The sequence below is a fragment of the Hemitrygon akajei genome, chromosome 5 (assembly GCF_048418815.1).
Source record: "Hemitrygon akajei chromosome 5, sHemAka1.3, whole genome shotgun sequence".
NCBI lineage: Eukaryota > Metazoa > Chordata > Chondrichthyes > Myliobatiformes > Dasyatidae > Hemitrygon > Hemitrygon akajei.
This window is the reverse complement of record NC_133128.1, coordinates 27296634-27314758: the sequence shown is the minus strand read 5'-3', so window position 1 is coordinate 27314758 and position 18125 is coordinate 27296634. Positions and strand designations below refer to the sequence as shown.

Here is an 18125-nt window from a genome sequence, read left to right as displayed (position 1 = left end):
GTGCAGTCCAATATTATTAGGATCAAATTTCATTAACATTCAGAAATACTTTTTAAAAGCTATTAACAAATTAACAATAATTTTTATTTGAAAATATTAACTGTGAAAACTGAATTAAGTTTTAAAGGACATAAAACAAACCATAATTATTTCTGTAAAGGAATTGTAGTTTCCCTTTGAATTACTTCTTCAGAATACTGCAATCCCCACTGAATTTATTGGTCTTGGCTTTGACAGCAGAACGTCCAGTGTAAATACTGAGAATCCATATAGAATGGAGCTCCACCACTGGACTTCATTGGATGGGAAACTGAAGGAATGCACCCTGATAAAATGAAAAATGCTGGAAATACTCAGTAGGTCAGAGAGCAACTGTGGGAGGTGCAGAGTTGATGTTTGAGGCCAACAACCCAAGATCTTGATTTAGGGTATGATAAGATAAAATTTTATTTATCCCAAAGGAAATTATTGTTGCAAGTTTGCTCAGTCAGAAAAATATATTTTTAAAATACAAAATGTAAGCATTGAGATACGAAAAGAATACAAAATGTGCATTAAAAAGTAGTAGTGCAAAATACAAATGTGAAATGAAACCATATACTTAAGGAGGAGGAATTGTAGAGTCTTATATCCACAGGGGAAAAGAATATCCTGTGGTGTTCCGTGGTGCACCTCAGTGGAACCAGTCTGTAACTAGAGGTGCTCCTCTGTTTGTCCAGTATGTCATGGAGAGGGTGAAAGGGATTGTCCATAATGCTCCATAGCTTCTGCAGCATTCTCCTCTCAGACGCAACCACCAGGGAATCCCATTCCACTCCCAGAACAGAACCAGCCGTCCCGATGAGCTTATCAATCTCCTTGCATCAGCTGCTCTGACTCTGCTGCCTCAGCAGACCACAGCATAGAACAGACTGCTGGCCACCACAGAGTCGTAGGATATCTGCAGCATAGTACTGCAGACGTTGAATGACTGGAGCCCCCTCAGGAAGTACGGTCAGCTCTGTCCCTTCTTGTACAGAACTTCTGCTTTTTCAGTCCAGTCCAGTTTATTGTCCAGGTGAGTTCCCAGGTATTTGTAGTCTCGGATGATTTCCACATCCGTTCCCTTGACAGAGATGGGAATGCAGGGTGCTTTCACCTTTCTGAAGTCCGCCACCAAGCGGTTCTAACTGTGAGTTTCCAGCATTTTTGTTTTCATGACTTTCATCTTGACTCGGATGTTAATTATGCAACAAGGTAGAAGGTGTACAAAAAGGAGTAAAAGCAGAGAGAACATAAGAGAGGTTTACGGCATAGTCTCCACCCTATCACTGACCAGATGATCCTCTTGCTCCTCCTGCTATATCCAAGCTTATCTGCAACTTTTAACCAAGCTTCATTTCTAATTTTTCCTAGCTCTGCAGAAAGGTCATTGATCTAAAATATTATCTTTGTTTCATTCTCCACGTATGCTGCCTGACCTGTTGGATACCTTCAGCATTAGAAACATAGAAACATTGGAAAATAGGTGCAGGAGTAGGCCATTCGGCCCTTCGAGCCTGCACCACCATTCAGTATGATCATGGCAGATCATCCAACTCAGAACCCTGTACCTGCTTTTTCTCCATAACCCCCGATCCCTTTAGCCACAAGGGCCATATCTAACTTACTCTTAAATATAGCCAATGAACCGGCCTCAACTGTTTCCTGTGGCAGAGAATTCCACAGATTCACCACTCTCTGTGTGAAGAAGTTTCTCCTCATCTCGGTCCTAAAAGGCTTCCCCTTTATCCTTAAACTGTGACCCCTCGTTCTGGACTTCCCCAACATCGGAAACAATCTTCCTGCATCTAGCCCAGGGGTGGGCAAACTTTTTGACTTGTGGGCCACAAAGGGTTCTAAATTTTGACAGGGGGGCCGGACCAGGAGCAGATGGACGGAGTGTTTTGGTAATACACCTCATAAGAGAAAATAAAATATCATGGGATATGTAGAAAACATGTGCTTTAATTTCAATTGAAAATGAACAAATGCATTACAACAAAATATCTGTCTTTGAAGTCCCATGGTATTTAGCTATTTATTGAAATGACTTTTAAAACACTGAAAATTAAATGAATAAAATACAGCTTTTTTAATAGTAACAGTTATTATTTTAAAGCACTGAAAATTCTGTTATCCTTCAAGATATTATCATCATCACTCTCCTCCTGACTGTCTTTATTTCAAAAACGGTAGGAGATGCAGGTCTACTTGTCCTGCTCCTTCTTATTCAATTGTCCCCTGTGCCAAAACTCAACAACGACCAGCACAAGGACAGAACAGTGACAGCGCGCCAGTATGCGGAGCGCGTTATTTGATCTGGAGCGCATTTTTTATTTTGAGAATGTAAGTGCACCTGCGCACTACTCATGTCCATCACTTAACAGAAATGACATGTAACATGTAAGGATTATTGAAAAAAATATTCTCAAATGCATTTTTTACATAACACAACAAAGAAACTTAATTTTAATTTCAGTGGGAACAGTGTTGTTGGTCTCCCTTTTTAGCCAGCGCATCAAAGTCTGGATTTAGTTTTGTTGTGGCGAAAACGCCAGAATTGCGGGGAAAAAAACGTTAACAAGGTTTATTAATATAATTTCATCAAGTTCTGCGGGCCGGATTAAAAAGCTTAACGGGCCACATATGGCCCCCGGGCCGTAGTTTGCCCATGTCTGATCTAGCCTGTCCAATCCCTTTAGAATTTTATACGTTTCAATAAGATCCCCCCTCAATCTTCTAAATTCTAGTGAGTATAAGCCTAGTCGATTCAGTCTTTCTTCATATGAAAGACCTGCCATCCCAGGAATCAATCTGGTGAACCTTCTTTGTACTCTCTCTATGGCAAGAATGTCTTTCCTCAGATTAGGGGACCAAAACTGCACACAATACTCTAGGTGCGGTCTCACCAAGGCCTTGTACAACTGCAGTAGAACCTCCCTGCTCCTGTACTCAAATCCCTTTGCTATGAATGCCAACATACCATTTGCCTTTTTCACCGCCTGCTGTACCTGCATGCCCACCTTCAATGACTGGTGTACAATGACACCCAGGTCTTGTTGCACCTCCCCTTTTCCTAATCGGCCACCATTCAGATAACAATCTGTTTTCCTGTTCTTGCAACCAAAGTGGATAACCTCACATTTATCCACATTAAATTGCATCTGCCATGAGTTTGCCCACTCACCTAACCTATCCAAGTCACCCTGTCCATTGTCTACCTTTGTTTCAGATTTCCAAAGTCTGCATTTCATTTTCAAGGGAATGTGCTATTGTGGAAAAGATGTTGTGTTTCTATGAACATTTAGATCCCGGAGCTTCCACCAAGCTGGTCTCAGGGAATTTTCTCCTTTTTGTAAATACAAGAGATTCTGCAGATGCTAGAAACCTTGAGTGACACACACAAAGTGCTGAATAAACTCAGCGACTTCGGCAGCATCTGTGGAGAGGAATAAACATTTGACATTTTGGGTCAAAACGCCTTATCAATGTCCCTTTCTTATCATTTTAACCAACCAGATTTGGACAATAACATTAAATGAGAACCACACCTTTGTAATTCATTATGTTTTTTTTTTACTGATTGTGAATTAAACATTCACGTTTTGTGCAAGCCTTTACAAAGGCTTTCTCTTCCTTCCTTGCCCAAATTATCTGTAGATTGGAACTTCACCTGTTCCAAGCCTCACTACTGTTACCCTTGGGTCTCATTGACAAACTGGCCATTAGCTCAAACACAGAAACGGAATTCAAGGCCTCAATCCAGTTTGATGGGACAAGTAGCATGCTTGGCATATCAAGCGCAGGAGAGCATACCAGATAAAGAAATATATAAGGGGGTGACTGCGAGAGAAAAAAGAGCTAGAGTTGGTGATACAAAATGAAGAAATTAAATGGGTTTAGAGGCAGGAAAGGGACATCAAGAACAAAGTAGCCAATTGAAATCAAACGTTTATTAGAAACAAGAAGAATGTGCAAAGCCAACAGGATTTGAAATGATTAAAAGGTGATTGTTGAAAGGGAATGCATTAGAAAAACTGAGCCTACACATAGCTTTGTGGAAGTGACAAGCAGAGTCTCAGTTCCCACTTTTATATTTCTGTGATGAATGTCATGTCAATCCACAGATTATTTTTAGTAATGATTGTAAAACAATAAAGGAAAATCAACTTAATCATTTATTTTATTTATTTAGAGATGCAGTGTGAAATAAGACCATCAGGCCCTTCTGGCCTTGCTGCCAGTAACCCTCGATTTCACCATAGCCTAATCACAGGACAATTTACAATGACCAATCAACCTACTCATCGGTACATCTTTGGGTTCTGGGAGGAAGCCAGAGCACCCAGAAACCCACATATTCCACATGGAGGACATACAAACTCCTGATGGAAAATGCCAAGATTGAAATGTAATTAATTAAATTTGTAAACCTCCTTTAATTCAATTTAACTCATCTTTAGCTTGCATCTGCTGAAAACTTTTTTCTAAAATCTCCACAGCTGTTTTAATGAACTTACCTAATAATGAAACAAATAACTGCTCTGTGACTTGGTGCGTGCAAGTGATTTTATTTTCACTATTTGCTGGTATTCTGCAGAAGTGGAACAAACCATGGACAAGCTACTGAAATATGTTTCATTTGGTCAGATCAGAACACTTAGGTAATAAGGTAAATTAAAAGCAATTAAATGTATTGGGGCTTTTACTGAGTTAAGTTTTAAATTTATAATAAAGTTAGTTGATGATAAATTGAGGCTAACCTGTTTGGCATCTTACCTCCACATTATTTCCAGGGGATAGTCCATGCTCTCCATTAAAACTGATGTTTTCATACCACCCATTGTCATTATCCTGAGGAAACAATTGCATCAGCTGAGAGGATATGTTTTGTGTTGTCTTTAAACATTGCTTCCAACAAACATCACCTTCAGAATGCAAACTATATTTCGATAATATAGAAAATGGATAATGTATATTTTTAAAACTGGATTCTGTTCCCAGTATTAAAGATGTAGAAGTGGAAGTTCAGTATCATTTTGATCAGTGTTTGGTTTGGAAGTGGTGTCAAACTCTGATATTTCACCCTGAGATAGCTTTATTCAAGAGATTCAAAGTATGCCTGGCAGCTCTTAGACAATGACTAGTCACACTAACTAGGGCTTTTGTTTTAATGGAAGCTCCCTTTGGGAAAACTCTGTCCAGAAACATATGATTTGTTTTTTCTTGACATAAATTGGATGAAGTCAGAAGAGTCAAGTTTCTGAATGTTTACATGACTCATGACACCCACAAGTCAAGCTTCTGAATAGCAATTTTAGGTTGCCAGAGTATTTAGAAACAAATTTTTTGTCCCTTTTGGCTGTGTTGGGGAAGTGTTATGATGACTAACTGGAATACTTGATCTTAATTTTTTCACCATATTATTGGGGTAAAATGGAACATTGCAGGAAATACCTTTGAGATTATGTATGAAGAATACAGGAGAAATTAGAGAATGCAGGTTTCCGCGTTACACCTGAACACTGCAAATGAAGGGTTATTGAGGCTGGACTTCAGTTCAGATGAGAGGCAGTCAGTAATCCAGCTGTGTTGCTCAACATCTGCAAGATCTCTAATGTCAGAAATGGAAGCATTGGAAAGGGTACAGAGGAGATTTACCAGGATGCTGCCTGGCTTAGGGAGAATGCATTATGATCAGAGATTAAGGGAGCTAGGGCTTTATTCTCTGGAGAGGAGGAGGAGGAGAGGAGACATGATAGAGGTATACAAGATATTAAGAGGAATAGACAGAGTGGACAGCCAGCGTCTCTTCCCCAGGACACCACTGATCAATACAAGAGGACATGACTTTAAGGTGAGGGGTGGAAAGTTCAAGGGAGATATTAGAGGAAGGTTTTTTACTCAGAGAGTGGTTGGCGCGCGGAACGCACTGCCTGAGTCAGTGGTGGAGGCAGATACACCAGTGAAATTTAAGAGACTACTAGACAGGTATATGGAGGAATTTAGGGTGGGGGGTTATATGGGAGGCAGGGTTTAAGGGTCGGCACAATATTGTGGGCCAAAGGGCCTGTACAGTGCTGTATTGTTCTGTGTTCTATGAACCAGAGGCCATATAACTGCAAAGGTTACACGGATGCAATGATGACATTGGCAAAATTGGTCATTTTGCTGTTTATATTACAATCAGGAAGGCAAGCAGTGATAACATCTTCCAATCAGAGTTTAGATTTACCTTTATTATTGGTTTCCCATTGGTGTTAGTCACAAATGGCCAAAAACACATAGCTGCGGCTTAATCAGGTTCTAGTCCTTAAATACGTGGCAGATGGGTGATCACAGTTAACTATATTCCGGCAACTCCTGGCAATACTTTTCGTTGTAAATGGCTACAGAAAGTGGTGGATGCAGCCTGGTCCATCACAAGCCAAGCCCTCCCCACTGTTACATGGAGTGCAGCCACAAGAAAGCAACATCCAGCATCAAAGATGCTCACCATCCAGACCATGCTGTCTTCTCGGGACTATCTTTGAGCAAGAGGTATAGAAGCCTTAGGTCCTGCAGTACTAGATTCAGGAACAGCTATTACTCTATAACCATCAGGCTACTGAACAGGCATCAATATCTTCAATCACCATTACCCTGAACTGATGCTACGACCTATAGGCTCACTTTCAAGGACTCTTTTACAACTCATGGTCTAAGTATCATTCATTTTTTATTTGCATAGTTTGTCTTCCTTTGCACATTGGTTATTTTGCCTTTATGTATAGTTTTTTGTAAATTCTACAAAATTTCTTTATTTTCCCATAAATGTTTGCAAGTGTAACACCCTGGTTAACATTCTTACTGCTGTGCTGTAGCACATGAAAATGAATCTCAAGGTAGTATATGGTAATATAAATGTACTTGGATAATACATTTTTCTTTGAACTTTAAATGAAGGTTCTCAAAACTTACAGATCTCAGTTTAGCTTGGAGACAGAGGCTCACACACAGATTGCCAATGCAATAAACAGCAAATAAGAGCAAGCAGTCTTCAATTAACAGACTGCAGATGTCCTCAAAAAGCTCTGTTAATTCTCTTAAGTTTACTATGGTTTTTCTCCATAATCCACAGAGCTAAGTCTTAAAGACACCACGAGGATCAGGTGGAAGAAGATGATGATACAGATCCAAAAGGATAATAAGGAAGAACTAGCCACTAGATTCCCGAGGTAGAAATCTCAATTTGAAAGGCGGCATTGTAGCACAGTAGTTTTACAGTGCCATTGATCAGATAATCGGGTTCGATTCCTGCAGCTGCCTATAAGGAGCTTGTACGTTCTCCTGGGACCCCGTGGGTTCTCCCAAGTGCTCTGATTTCCTCCCACATTCTAAAGATGTATGGGTCAGAGTTAGCAAGTTTTGGGCATCCAATGTTGATGCCAGAAGCAGTACAGCACCGTGGACTCTCTCAAGCACATCCTCAGAGTTTGCTAATCATTGGTGCAAACGATGCATTTCTTTGTATGTTTCGACAAATGAAGTTCATCTTTCTCTCTCCCTCTTGCTATAAGGGAAAACCTGCAATGACAATCAAATTGCAATTCCCCTTTAAATGATGTTAGTTTCTTTTAAATAGTACCAGAAATCCTGGTGGTCCTGATTCTATCGTGTAAGTGACCAAGCAATTCCCATAATACTAATAACCCACTATTTGAAGATGACAACTCTGATCAGTTTCATTTCCCAGTGACATCCCGGCTACCTGACCTGAGCTGCACTTTCAACATCCATAGTGGGCTTGAATGTGGGACCAAGATTACAATACACATTGATGTGAAACGAGAAGACTCTATTAACCATTTAAACCTACTTCTGCTGATGGATATTTTGCTATTAATCTCTTTTAATTGACTTATTCAAGAAAGCCAAAACATTGCAACATATTTTCCTAATACAGATAAATCTGAAATAGTCTGCTTTAAAACGGGGCCAGGTCTAATTACAATGGCATTAGGGAGGAAGTTGGGACCGTAAATTGGGAAGAGATATTCTCAGATAAATGCACACTTGCATGGGGTTCTGGATAGGTTTGTCTCACTAAGATAGGAAGTAAATAATTGGGTAAAGGAAGCATGACTGACAAGAGCTGGAACATATAGTTAATAGGAAGAAGGAAGCATACTTAAGGATTAGGAAGCAAAAATCAGGCAGGGGTCTTGAGGGGTATAAAGTAGCCAGTAAGGAGCTTCAGAAAATATTTACGTCAGCTAGAAGGGGAAATGAGAGTACAATGGCTAGTCGTGTGTGGTGAACTAGATATACCTGTCTGACTGCTCCTGTGGCTCCTCCCACAGACCCTGCTGACTGCTCCTGTGGCTCCTCCCACTGACCCCCTGCTGACAGCTCCTGTGGCTCCTCCCACAGACCCCCGCTGACTGCTCCTGTGGCTCCTCCCACAGACACCCGCTGACTGCTCCTGTGGCTCCTCCCACAGACCCCTGCTGACTGCTCCTGTGGCTCCTCCCACAGACCCCCCGCTGACTGCTCCTGTGGCTCCTCCCACAGACCCCCTGCTGACTGCTCCTGTGGCTCCTCCCACAGACCCCTGTATAAAAGCGACTGTGGGCTGCTGCTCTCCCTCATTTTCCCCAGGATGTAGTGCTGTTTATTCTTCCAGTCAATAAAAGCCGATATCTCGCTTCCTAAGTCTCAGCGTGAGTTATTGATGGTGCATCATCGTGTTAAGGAGATTCCCAGGCAATCTACATATGTGAAGAAAAAGAAGATGACTAGAGTAAAGTGAGTACCTCTCAGGGATAAAGGGGAAATGTGCCTGGATGCAGAGAAGGTAGGGATGGACCCTCATGAATGTTTTGCTTCAGAGTTCACCAGGGAGGGGGACTCTAATGAATACGAATCAGCGTAGGACAGGCTACAGAGCTGGAGGATGTTGAGGTTAACAAAGAGATAGTGATGGAGCTTCTAAAAAATATTAGGATAGATAAATCCTAGGGCCAGGAATATACCCCGGTTAATATAGGAACTGAGGGAAGAGAATGCTGGGGCATTGACAATGATCTTTCCATCCTCCCTCATCACAGGAGTGGAACCAAAGGATTGGAGGATGGCAGATTTTGTTTTGTTGTTCAAGAGAGATAATAGGAGTAATCCTGGGAAATATAAACCAGTGAGTCTTACCTCAGTGCTGGGAAAAGTATTGGAGCGTATTCTTAGGGAGAAAATTCATGAGAATTTGGAGAAGTATAGTCTTATTATATAATTGTTTTGTGAAGGGCAGGTTGTGTCTCATCACCCTACTTCAGATTTTGGAAGAGGTGATGAAGGTAGAGCATTGAATGTGGTGCATATGGATGTGGGTGTTAAGGCTCCTCATGTTATATTCATCCAGAAGGTCATGAGGCAGGGTATCCATGGAAACCTGGCTGCATGGATTTGGCATTGGCTTGCTCACAGAATGCAGAGGGTGGTAGTAGATGGAATACTGTATATTCTGCCTGGAGTTGGGTGACCACTGGTATTCCACAGCGATCTGTTCTGGGACCTCTGCAATTTGTGAGTTTTATAAATGACTTGGATGAGGAAGTGGAAAGTTGTGTTAGGAAATTTGCAGATGGCATAAAGGTTGAAAGTATTGTGGATAGTGTAGAATATTGTCATAGATTATAACGGACATACACAAGATACAGAGTTGAGTGAAGAAAGTGGAGGTCAATACAAAAAAGTTTGAAGTGATATGCCTTGGAAGATCAAACTTGAAGGCAGAGTACAAGGTTAATAGAATGAATTTTAGTAGTGTGAAGGAACAGAAGGATCTTGAGGTCCTGTCTATAGATCCCTCAAAGTTGTCATACTAGTTGATAAGGTGGTTAATAAAGTGTATGTTGTGTTGGCCTTCATTAGTTGTGGGATTAAGTTCAAGATCCGAGAGATAATGTTGCAGCTCTGAAATTCTGGGCAGACCATATCTAGAGCATTGTGTTCAGTTTTGGTCACCTCATTGTAGGAAAGATATGAAAGATTTAGAGAGGGTGCAGAGGAGATTTACCAGGATGCTGTCTGGATGAGAGAAAATGTCTTACAAGAATAAGTTGAATGAACTAGGTCTTTTCTCTTTGGAGTGAAGGAGGATAAGAGGAAACTTGTAAGAGGTATATAACATTATAAGAGGCATAGATAGATTGGACAGCCAACATCATTTTTCCAGAGGCCACTTGTTTAATGTGAGTGGAAGAAAATTTAGGGGAGATGTCAGAGGTAGGATTCAGAGGTGAGAAACTTCGTCACATGGTGTGAGCAGAATCATCTGCAGCTTAATGTGAAAAAGACTAAGGAGCTGGTGGTGGACCTGAGGAGGGCTAAGACACCAGTGACCCCTGTTTCCATCCAAGGGGTCAGTGTGGACATGGTGGAGGATTACAAATACCTGGGGATACGAATTGACAATAAACTGGACTGGTCAAAGAACACTGAGGCTGTCTACAAGAAGGGTTATAGCTGTTTCTATTTCCTGAGGAGACTGAGGTCCTTTAACATCTGCCGGACGATGCTGAGGATGTTCTACGAGGCTGTGGTGGCCAGTGCTATCATGTTTGCTGTTGTGTGCTGGGGCAGCAGGCTGAGGGTAGCTGACACCAACAGAATCAACAAACTCATTCGTAAGGCCAGTGATGTTGTGGGGGTGGAACTGGACTCTCTGACGGTGGTGTCAGAAAAGAGGATGCTGTCCAAGTTGTATGCCATCTTGGACAATGTCTCCCATCCAATTCATAATGTACTGGTTAGGCACAAGAGTACATTCAGCCAGAGACTCATTCCACCGAGATGTAACACTGAGCATCATAGGAAGTCATTCCTGCCTGTGGCCATCAAACTTTACAACTCCTCCCTCAGAGTGTCAGACATCCTGAGCCAATAGACTGGTCCTGGACTTATTTCCACTTGGTATAATTTACTTTTTATTTATTTATGGTTTTATATTGCTATATTTCTACACTATTCTCGGTTGGTGCGACTGTAAAGAAAACCCAATTTCCCTTGGGATCAATAAAGTATGTCTGTCTGTCTGTTTATGCAGAGAGTGTTAAGTGCCTGGAACACACTGTGGGGGATGGTGATAGAGGCTGATAAAACAGAGACATTTAAAGGAGTCTTAGAATGAGAAAAAATGTTAAAAAGTGGACAGTTATGAAGGGAAGAGTTAGATTGATCATAAAATAGTTTTATATATATTACTATGTAAGAGTCTTATACTAAAATGCAATTGGCTCTACCCTTTAAATGATCGTAATGTACGACTGAGATGGGGAAGGCAAAAGTTCTAAATGGAAGTGAAAAGCCAACTTCCAAGATGAAAGAACTTCTTTGGTAGTTTTGAATAACAAGAATTTGGAAAGAATTAGTCCAATAGAATTATCATTGTAGAAAAACAATTGTAAGTATACAGAATGACAGATGACAATTTTCCACAATGTTATTGAACATGTAGGGAAAATACAGGACCCTGGCAACCATACTGCTGAATTCTTGTTCATGAAGGACTAGAAATGTTGGAGCCAACATTACTGACAGATGTTGAGAGATTTGACTGCCTATCCTTCACTCCACCTAATTTTCTCCATTGCCTTCACTGGAGGATAATAAATTTTGTCTGGGTATCAATACAATGTTACAAGAATTTCATCTCCAGTAAGTGTTCACACTGCTAATGCAACAGCCACTAGTGAGTTTGCACACCTCAGCAAATAGTTAAGAGTTTGATCCCTTAGATGGATGAATGAAAATTGGTTTTTACTTCATTTGAGACACTAAGGCATAGACTGCATTTAATGATAGTTTTACAAGAGAGGAGTGTTACTACACTGGTTGTCCATATCCATGTTGATTAATTAGAAAAGCTGAAGACTTGAAATGTCTTGATAACTCATGAAGGGGGTGTCACCTATTACTAATAACTTTACACTGACATGACAATATTTTCATACACATTCATTTGCCTGATAATTGCTGCAGATTCTTTAGCTGGTTCAAAGTTCAAAGTAAAATTATTATCAAAGTACATACACGTCACTACATACAACCCTGAGATTCTTCTTCTGTGGGCATACTTAGCAAATCTATATAAGTGTAACCGTAAACTATAAACATCAGGACCTGTAAACAAACTGTGCAAATGCAGATATAAATAAATAGCAATAAATAACAAACATGAAATAACAATATAACAGAGTCCTTAAATGAGTGTAGTTATCCCCTTTTGTTCAAGAGCCTGATGGTTGAGGAACAGTAACTGTTCCAGAACCTGGTGGTGCAAGTCCTGAGGCTCCTGTACCTTCTACCTGATGGCAGCAGCCAGAAAAGAATATGGCCTGGGTGATGAGCATCTTTGATGATGGATGCTGCTTTTCAATGGCAATGTTTCATGTAGATGTGCCCAATGTTTGGGAGGGATTTACCTGCAATGTGCTAGGCCAAATCCATTACCTTTTGTAGGATTTTCCAGTCAAAGGCATTGATGTTCCCATACTGGGCCATAGTGCAGCCAGTCAGCATACTTCCCACCACACACCTATAGAAGTTTGCCAAGGTTTTCGATGACATGCCGAAGCTCCACAGACTTCTGAGGAAGGAGAGGCACTGTCGTGCTATCGTCGCAATAATATTTATAAAATGGGTCCAGGACAGGTCCTCTGAGAGAGGGACACCCAGGAATTTAAAGTTACTGACCCTCTCCTCCTCTGATCCTCTGATGATTACTGGCTCATTTCCTTCTCCTGCAGTTTACAATCAGTTCCTTGATCTTACTGACATTGAGTAAGAGGTTGTTGTTATTACACCGCTCAGCCAAGTTTCCAGTCTTCCACCTGAGTGCCAATTCAACACCCCCTTTGATACAGCCCATAACAATGGTGTCATCAGCAAACCTGTATATGGTGTTGGAGATGCACTTAGCCACACAGTCATAGGTATAAAGTGAGTAGAGCAGTGGGCTAAGTACACATCCCTGCGATGCTCTTGTGCAGATGGAGATGCTTTTGTCAGTCTCAACTGACTGGGGTCTACAAGAGAGAAATCCAGGATCCAATTGCACAAGGTGGTATTGAAACCCAGGTCTTGGAGTTTACTGATTAGTTTTGAGGTGTTAAATGCTGATCTGTAATCGATAAAAAGCATCCTGATATATGCATCTTTGCTTTCAGGGTTATGTGAAGAGCCAACAAGATAGCATCTGCTATAGACCTTTTGCTTTGGAAGGCAAATTGGAGCAAACCCAAGATGCCATTCAGACAGGAGCTGATATGCTTCCGCACCAGCCTCTCAAAATACTTCATCACAGTGGATGTAAGTGCCACTGATTGATAGTTGTTTAGACAGGTTACCATGGTCCTCTTGGGCACCAGTACGATTGAAGCCTGCTTGAAGCAGGTGGGTATCACACACTGCCGGAGCAAGAGGTTGAAGATATCTGTGACTACCCCAGTCAGTTAATAACTGTAATAACCTCTCCTGGTATTAGAGTTAGTGCACCCTCTTTACAACATTTGAAGTAGCACTGAACTGCAGCCGAAGTAAAGAAAGTGAGTTATGTCCAGACCCCAGTTTCCTGAACTGTCTTATTTCACTGAAGTTCAGTGTGAAAATAGAAATGGCAAAATTGTTCCTAATTCTGCTTCAGCTTCCTGTGGAAGACTGTTAGATTAAGATTTGCTTGTATTTGAGCTTAGATTGAAGACCATGAGAAGGGAGAAACTCAATGATCGAATGATGCAGCAGACCCAATGGTCTGAATGGCCTAGATCTGCTCCTATGTCATACGGTCTCCTGGTCTCATTTGTAAATGGATTCCTGGGATTGTGCTGGCAATTATCTGATGAAGAAAGATTTAGCAGAATATGCCTTTTTCATTTTTCATTCTTCTAAGCTCAGTGGTGTAATGTACAAACATTTTCAGAGTTTACAGAGGTAGGTGCAGGAATGATATTATCCATAGCTAGAAGAGGCCATGGTATCAAATAAACAGTTGGCCATCCAGGACTGAAATAAGACTTTTCTTCTCTGCAGTGTATCTTTGGAATTCTCTACTTATGAGCGCTGTTCCCTTGAAGCTGTGCAGGTGCACGGTCGGTCGTACAGTAACTGAAATGCTCCTGCATACATAGTCTTTGTTGCGAAGCAGCTGGAATTCTCTTCTATATAATGTTAATATAATTTTGAAATCATGCTTCTATAATTTTGAAATCTATGTTAACATACTTGAGTAATACCCCATAATTAATTGTCATAACCCTTTCCTTGAAACGTTTTAGAGCTTCAATGTAGAGTACTTGCATTGTCAGCATTTCAAGTTACAATACTGCTACAAATTGTAACAATAATCACAAAACGGAAGTTGGTAGCTCATTGTTAATAAGCTGCCGGTCTGCTGAATGCCAACGCTGCCAAAACATTTTACTTTTGCTATTGTGCCTGTTTACTTATGTTCTGAGTTGCGGCTTGTATTTGTTTGATGTGCATATTGCAAAAACAAAACGTTTAAAATGCTGCTCAGTTTTCAGGCCCTGTAAAAATTTCCCTGCTCAGAGCAATGGTTGGTCCATGCAACTGTAAAAAAAAGTTAGAGGGAACATTACCCATGAGGAGCATGGAAGCTCATTCACTGACTTTATTCAAAGCAACAACTGATAGATTTCTGAATATTAAGCTAATGAAGACATGTTAAGCTAGTATAGAAATTGGGGCCGAGATAAAATATTAGCCTGGATCTTATTGAATTGTAGAACAGGTGTGAAGACCTGAATAGCCCTGCCTCTGCTTAGATCTATATATTCACTTTCATTCTACATCTCCTAATTATTGAGGCGTAAAATACTGCGAATTGTTTCTCTTGCCCCTGTATACTCTGTTTATGATGAATATTCTCCTCATGATTTTGATTAACCCTCAGATCCCTTGCAGCTTCCTTTGTTCCAAGCAGAACAACTCCAATGTCTTCAGTTTATCCAGAAAACTAGTGCTTCATGCCTAGAATAATTTTAGTAAATCTCAATGGAGCCATCATTACAACCTTTATGTCTTTCCTAAAGCATAACACCCTAAACTGAATGAAATACTGTGATTCCAGCTGAACCAGTGTTAACAAGTGCTCATTGTGACTTCCTTCTTCTTGTACTCCAGGCCCCTGTGTATAAATCCTATGATCTTATATACTTTAATAACTGCTTTCTCAGCCTGTCTTTTCAATAAGATATCCACACGTATCCACAAATTTCTTGGTGTTCACCTGGTGGAGAATCTCGCCTGGTCCCTCAACACCAGCTCCATAGCCAAGAAAGCCCAGCAGCTGAGAAAAGTCCATCTCCCACCCCCCATCCTCACCACATTCTACAGGGGTTGTATTGAGAGTATCCTGAGCAGCTGCATCTCTGCCTGGTTCGGGAATTGCACCATCTCAGATCGCAAGACTGTGCAGCGGATAGTGAGGTCAGCTGAGAAGATCATCGGGGTCTCTCTTCCTGCCATTACAGACATTTACACCACATGCTTCACCTGCAAAGCTTACAGCATCATGAAAGAACCCACACACCCCTCATACAAACTCTTCTCCCTCCTGCCAGCTGGAAAAAGGTAACGAAGCATTCGGGCTCTCACGACCAGACTGTGCAACAGTTTCTTCCCTCAAGCTATCAGACTCCTCAATACCCAGAGTCTAGACTGACATCTGCATCATTTATTATATTGAAATTTGTCCTCTACTGTGCCTATTGTCTTGTTCATTATTTATTTATTAATTATTGTACAGCGCTGCACTGTTTTGTGTACTTTATGTAGTCCTGCGTAGGTCTGTAGTCTAGTGTAGTTTTTGTGTTGTTTTATGTAGTCTAGTGTAGCCTAGAGTTATCTCACATAGTCTAGTGTAGCTTTGTGTTGTTTCATGTAGCACCAGGGTCCAGAAGAACATTGTTTCATCTTTAATGTGTACTGTACCAGCAGTTTATGGTCAAAATGACAATAAAAAGCGACTTGACTTGACTTGAAATCCCTCTATTCTTCTACTCCTTCCAGAATTGTGCCTCTAGGTTTATTTTTCACTTCTCATTCTACCAAGATGTTGCAATTTGTGTTTCTCAACCTTAATTTCACTTCCCCATTCCACATACCTGTCACAATTGCCTGAACTCAAGCACTTTCTTTTTCACAGTTCTTAGTTCATGGGTAGATTTCTTTATTGATCCTGATCAGCTTTCACACCCTCCTCTTTGCATTGTAACAGTTCTATTCTAGCATCAAAGTAAGTATTTTGATCAGTGAAGGATCTTTAAAAGCGAACATTTAAGCCTCCATCACGTTTAACCTATGCTTTAAATAGGACAGAAATGAGGCATTGTATATTAATTATTTCCTTGAGAGTAAGCTAAGCAATTGGGCCCTGCCTGGAAATTGCTTAAACTATCTATCATTTATTGCTCATTCCTGATCATATCTGAGAAGTGGTGTTAATTGTTGCCATTGGTCGGTGAGTGAAAGTTTACATTATAAAATCTGACTGGGGAAGAAAACAACAAAGTGGTTTTCATTCTTAGGTTTGAATAATATAGCACAAAACCATATCCTTCCGCTCATCTTGAAAGAACTGCGGTATCACAGTTCCAGTTACCGATCCTGATCTCTGCTGTCCCCCTGTGACCTACGGGGCTTCCTCCTAGTAGTCCAGTATTAGAGTATGGGGACAATAAAATCAGATGAGTGCGACTGGAAGCTTGATAGTTAGAGAGCCATAGTGATTTCCATTTAAAATTGAACTTAAACAAAAATACAGTAAATATTTAACGCTCAGTGTAGCCTACCTCATTCATTTCGGAATGTGGGTCCGATTGTCGCTTAAATTCACACTATTAAAAACACGTTTTTAGTACGCATTATGCGCCGATATGTAACGCATTAAATCATTTCTCGCCAAATTTGTTTAGCCATACCGTGTCTGTACACAAGGGAATTATTTGTTCTCACACTTAAAGACTAATAGGGCAATGGTGTAACTGTATCAGGAACAGAAACAGAATCCCAGTAACTTTGTTCAACAACCTTCACCTCCGATCATTTCACACCAGCGTTTCTTCTGATGGAAGATGAGAGGCTTGAAACATCCTGCTCATTAACTAGCTGGTGGTTCCAGTCACAAAAATTCTTAATTACTCTGAACATTCACCGCAACATGCTCCAGTCAAGTCGGCGGAATGAAAGTAAGTTTCCTAAATTATAAAAAGCTAATTCGTGCCGGCAGATTTGTGCCTACCTTCGAGGACATTCTTTCCGGGTGCCCCGAGAATGTAACTTTTAACAATGAACTTTATATGCAGCGGAGCAATGTAGTTCGATCACCGCGCACATCGGGGCTCATCAACAACGGTGCGTCATTCGGTGAACTTTCTCTTCTCTTTTGTCAAAATTCAGTGTTCTTCCCAATAAAGGAAGGGTCTACCATCCCCTGCTGGAGATGAATCGGTACCGTCTCACAGGATACAGTCCGACTGACTGATCATCGATGGTGTTAAATATCCTACTTTGAACGAATTCGGTATCAGCTATATGTGTAACTTATACTGTGGTAAGAAGTAAACAGGTTACTTACAGCAGATTGTTCCGATACAATATATTATGGTCCAAAAGCAAAATACTGCAGATGCAGGAAATCTGAAACAAACACAGTGTTACATCCGATAGAAAATGACTAAATGCGCGCCCTGAAATGTTAACTTGTTTCTTTCTCGATGGATCTGTTGATAGTTTTCGGCGTTTCCTGTTTTCGGAACTGTAACTGTATCTGTTCTGTTTCATTCAGGGTTCCACCTTTTGAAACGCGGGAAGACAAACAGGAAGACGAAGTGAAAACATCTATATTGCACGTACTGACTTAATATAAACATTTGAAATATTGTGTTATTTTACGAACTGCGTGCACTGTCAGATTCTAATAAACAAAATTTACACTTTTTCACCTTATCGCCCGTCTGAACATTAAAAGAAAATATAACCCATGAATATTTAGATATCATAGACCTACATACTTTATTATTTCTTTGCTGATTGCGTTCCACCTC

The 18125-nt window shown here is 40.7% G+C and overlaps 1 protein-coding gene across 3 annotated transcripts in view; it reads right to left on the bottom strand.

Moving 5' to 3' along the window:
• The window catches only part of LOC140727281 (sorting nexin-9-like), a 68925-nt gene extending 51158 nt beyond the window's left edge, over positions 1 to 17767 (bottom strand). Inside the window, exons 1-2 of one of the 3 annotated variants that reach the window (XM_073044540.1) lie at positions 17657 to 17767; positions 4801 to 4875 (exon numbers count right to left, since the gene is read on the bottom strand). Coding sequence is in view for 1 of the 3 variants with exons in the window: in XM_073044539.1 (XP_072900640.1) it covers positions 4801 to 4875; positions 17321 to 17332 (87 nt within the window). In the remaining 2 variants the exon portion in view is untranslated. Of the gene's footprint in view, positions 1 to 4800; positions 4876 to 17320; positions 17452 to 17656 lie in introns of those variants that run through there. The other 2 variants (XM_073044539.1, XM_073044541.1) reach the window with 2 other exon arrangements.
• Positions 17768 to 18125: the final 358 nt, after the last annotated feature.